General features: G+C 40.2%; 1 protein-coding gene and 1 long non-coding RNA gene across 2 annotated transcripts in view; one reads left to right on the top strand and one right to left on the bottom strand.

The window, feature by feature from the left end:
• The window catches only part of LOC116695309 (uncharacterized), a 10,356-nt gene extending 8,990 nt beyond the window's left edge, over window positions 1-1,366 (bottom strand). Inside the window, exon 1 of the long non-coding RNA XR_004333419.1 lies at window positions 1,294-1,366. This is a non-coding gene — a long non-coding RNA (uncharacterized LOC116695309). The remainder of the gene's footprint in view (window positions 1-1,293) is intronic.
• podn (podocan) overlaps window positions 1-2,213 on the top strand; it is a gene marked incomplete at its 5' end in the record, with an annotated part of 115,756 nt that extends 113,543 nt beyond the window's left edge. Inside the window, 1 exon segment of the mRNA XM_032525498.1 lies at window positions 1,734-2,213. Coding sequence (XP_032381389.1) covers window positions 1,734-1,863 — 130 coding nt within the window. The 3' untranslated portion in view covers window positions 1,864-2,213.
• Between the last annotated feature and the right edge of the window lie 1,732 nt (window positions 2,214-3,945).

Here is a 3,945-nt window from a genome sequence, read left to right as displayed (position 1 = left end):
CCCAGAAACTTTACTCCATAGTAGTTTCATATCATCAACAGCTTCACAAACGTGAATAAATCCGATCCTCTGGTTTGGCCTTTCATGCTTTGGAGGTCAGGCAGCTCCTCTGTTATGTTCATGTTGCAACTCCTCTTAGAAATATAATCAGTAGCTGTGCAGTGTCAGATGCATCTGTGCTTTCATCGCAGGCTAATGAGAAATAATCAAAAGCCTCTCCCCTGTCCCCCAGTTGTCTCTGAATATCCGACAATATGTCCTCAACTCTCCGTGCCACAGTGTTACGTGCCAGGCAAACATTCGCAAATTCTTGCTTCTTCTCAGGGCAAATGTTATCCACCATTTTCATAACACAGTCTTTGATAAATGTACCTTCAGTAAAAGGTTTTCCATGTTTAGCTATTAACATGGCCACTTCGTAGCTTGCTTTGGTGATATTTTCTTTTGACTCACAGGCCCGCGTGAAGAATCGCTGTTGCGATGCCAGTGCAGCTCGGAGCTGCTTCACTTTTTCAGCACGGTCACTCCCTGTTAGCTTGTTGTATGTGTTAGCATGTTTAGTCTGGTAGTGTCTCTTTACATTAAACAAGGCACCCGTCTCTTTACAAATTAGCCAAACACAATTGCCTTGATTTTCAGTGAAGAAGTATTGTAATTCCCATCTCTCTTGAAAGCGGCGGCCCTCACTGTCAACTTTCCTCGTTTTCTTTGCAGTGGCCATGGCAGAAATGAGCGGAGAGGGGTTCGCGGCACGGATGCAGAGACTGATAGTATTAAAGTGGTGCTGCCACCATTTGGTGAAAGGAGGAATTACAGTTTCAAGTTTTATGATTTATTTATTCTGTTTGACAGTGCAGGCGGGCCATAAATAATACATTATAAGACCGAAGCTGCAGGCCGTATGAAATCTGACCGCGGGCCGTGATTGGCCCCCGGGCCGGACTTTGGACATGCATGCCTTAGCCTTTTTGTTTAGGTGTCGGCCTTGATCAAAGAAAGGTGCGGGCCTCTGTGGGCTCCTTGGGTAGGTCTTGCATCTTGCAGCCTACTACCAGAAGCCGCTTCATTCATAGTGTTCTTTTAGAACAGTTCATTATGACTTGTTTTTCCACTATCTGGGCATGGGCGTTCATATGGAATATGTAATGGTGGAGAGATAGTCTCAAAATGATAGAGAACACTTGGTTACATTGTAACCTTGGTTCCCTGCAGTATGGTCTATTGACAACATAGCTTTTGCTTAACAGTATTTTTGCTTTTTGCTTCTGAAAGGTCATTAAATGCTGTTGTGACTACATTCCATTCTGTGAAAACTCTGAACAAAGCCTCTCTCGTCTGTTTTAATTGGTATTATAAATTTGTACAATAAACCTTTTGCTTATGGAAATGTACTGTATCTGCGTGAACCTTTAACCAATCTTGCTTTCCTGTGGAGCCTTAGTTTTTTATCTTTTTACTCTAACATTTAAGTGACTGGAGCGATTGTTGAAAATGTATATGTCCTTGGGTTTCTCAATAAAACTTTTAAACATTGTTAACTGAACCCTGCTTTGTGTCACTTTTATCTCTAAGCTTGTAACTTCCTTCAGAATCAACTCATGGAGGTCAAGCCTAGTAGATGATAGGATACGAAACACAGAACAATCATGATTGGATTGCTTCATAACAAATTCCTATTTTCATCAACTGTGAGTATAAACATGTCACACCTGCTTCTTTTTGTCCTCTTTCAGGTTTAATCGCCTGTCTGTGGACTCTGTGGACGAGAGCTCTTTAGCACACCTGTCCAACTTGCAGGTGCTGGACATCGGCACAGGAAACACTGACCTTCCCTTTAAAAGAGAAGAGATGGAGGAGGAATAGGAAACATAAGTCATGCTTAATTAAACTGACAATGGACTGCATTGTGTCAAGGAAAGAAAACGCTTATAAAAAGGGAATGAACCTGTGAATGTAATTTCCCAGGCCCATTAAGGAATTGTGCTGAGTGGCAGAGTTACATATTTCTGGTGCAGGATACCAGATGATACTTTTGTTCCATTTTGGGCCATGGTTAGTATAGCCTATCTTTATATCTGAGCTTAAAATAGTTCTTGTGAACTGTTTACACGCTTAATGTCTTTTGTCTAATTGTGTTTTTGTGCTTGACTTTTTTTTTTTAAATACATTAACAGAATTACAGAAAATTAAAATTTTCCATGTAAATGTAATGTAAATGTTGCAGTACCACAAATTTAATCAGGGTGAAATAGGCCACATTCACACTGTGTCTTCCTCTGCTTTGCGCTATTTTGTTAATGGCTGCTTTGTCATCCTAGCCCTAACAAAATGAATTTACCAGAAATACTGTGAAATCATTAAAGTCAATCATTAGAGAACACCAAGATCCTTTATTTCAACATCAAAAAAGACTGACTTGAAAGATTAAAACTGAGCATATTAGATTTAAAAACATTACTCTCACACAGCTAAGGTTGAAAAACTGTGGCTTCCCAGATCTAGAGTCCTACCTCCCCCTCACCTGTGATTCCCTTTCTTACCTCTGATTAGCACTTACACACAAGGCAAGGCAGCTTTATTTGTATAGCACATTTCAGCAACAGGGCAATTCTAAGTGCTTTACATAAAACTAATTTTAAAAAATAACAGATAAAACATGAGAATAAACGTGCAGTATAAGAAATTAAACATTATAGAAATCATAAAACATTTAAAGAAAGGTCTTCAGAACAGAGTTGCAGTGGATCTGTTGAGTTTGTTCTGACTATGTGGAGCATAAATACTGAACACTGCTTCCTACGTTTAGTTCTGACTCTGGGGACAGAAAGCAGACCTGTCCCAGACTACCTGAGAGGTCTTAGTGGGTCATAGTGGAGTAGCAGATCAGAAATGTATTTTGGCCCTAAACCGTTTAATGTTTTATAAACTAACAAAAGTATTTTGATATCAATTCTCTGAGGAAGAGGAAGTCTGTGTAAAGACTTCAAAACTGGGGTGATGTGATCCACTCTCTTGGTCTTAGTGAGAACTTGAGTAGCAGCAGTCTGAATCAGCTGCAGCTGTCATTTTTTTTTTGGAAGACCTGTAATGACACCGTTACAGTAGTCAAGTCTGCTGAAGATGAAAGCATGGAAAAGTTTTTCCAAATCCTATTGACACATAAGTCCTTTAACCCTTGATTTATTGTTGTGCTTTACCTTTCGGTGGGATGGAGGTACATGGGTACAGTGAGGCACATGACAAGGGATCGTCTTTACGAACTTTACTTGTTCCGGTAACAAGTTAGTTTACAATCACAGCCGATGTTCGTCTGGATGATACACTGCGTTGTTTTGGCTTCTAGCTCAGACACAGACAGTGTTTTAGCGTGTCCACTCAGGGAGCCATGAGTCCCGTACAACTAGTAGTGAATCCCATGTCTCGCAATGGTAAACATTCTAGATCTTGATTAGCTGTGTTGCATTTACTGACTTAACACTTGGCTCGGAAGAATTAACACAAAATACAAGACTAGGTTTATAGGCTCATGTGCAGCTTAACCTACCATCCAATACCCCCCCCCCCCCCCCTTTGAAATACTGAGTCCCTGGAAAAATCTCCAAAAGGCAGCAAATGAAAAAATAAACGTTTGTATAATATGTCACAAAAAGTTATATTTTATGTCCATCATTTACACTTTCAAAATAACAGAAAACATAAAAATGGTGTCTGCAAAAGTTTGGGCACCCTTCAGAGTTTATTGCATGCACCGCCCCCTTCGGAAAGCTGACACCTGACAGCATCATGGATTGTTCTCAATCATCGTCTGGAAAGACCAGGTGATGTCAATCTTAAGGTTTTAAATGCCCAGACTTATCTGACCTTGGCCTAACAATCAGGACCATGGGTACTTTTAAGCAGTTGTCTAGAAAACTGAAACTGAAAACAGTTGACACTCACAAAGCA

Source organism: Etheostoma spectabile, chromosome 9 (genome assembly GCF_008692095.1).
Source record: "Etheostoma spectabile isolate EspeVRDwgs_2016 chromosome 9, UIUC_Espe_1.0, whole genome shotgun sequence".
Lineage (NCBI taxonomy): Eukaryota > Metazoa > Chordata > Actinopteri > Perciformes > Percidae > Etheostoma > Etheostoma spectabile.
Note: the sequence above shows the minus strand (reverse complement) of the source record. Positions and strands in the feature narration are given on the sequence as shown.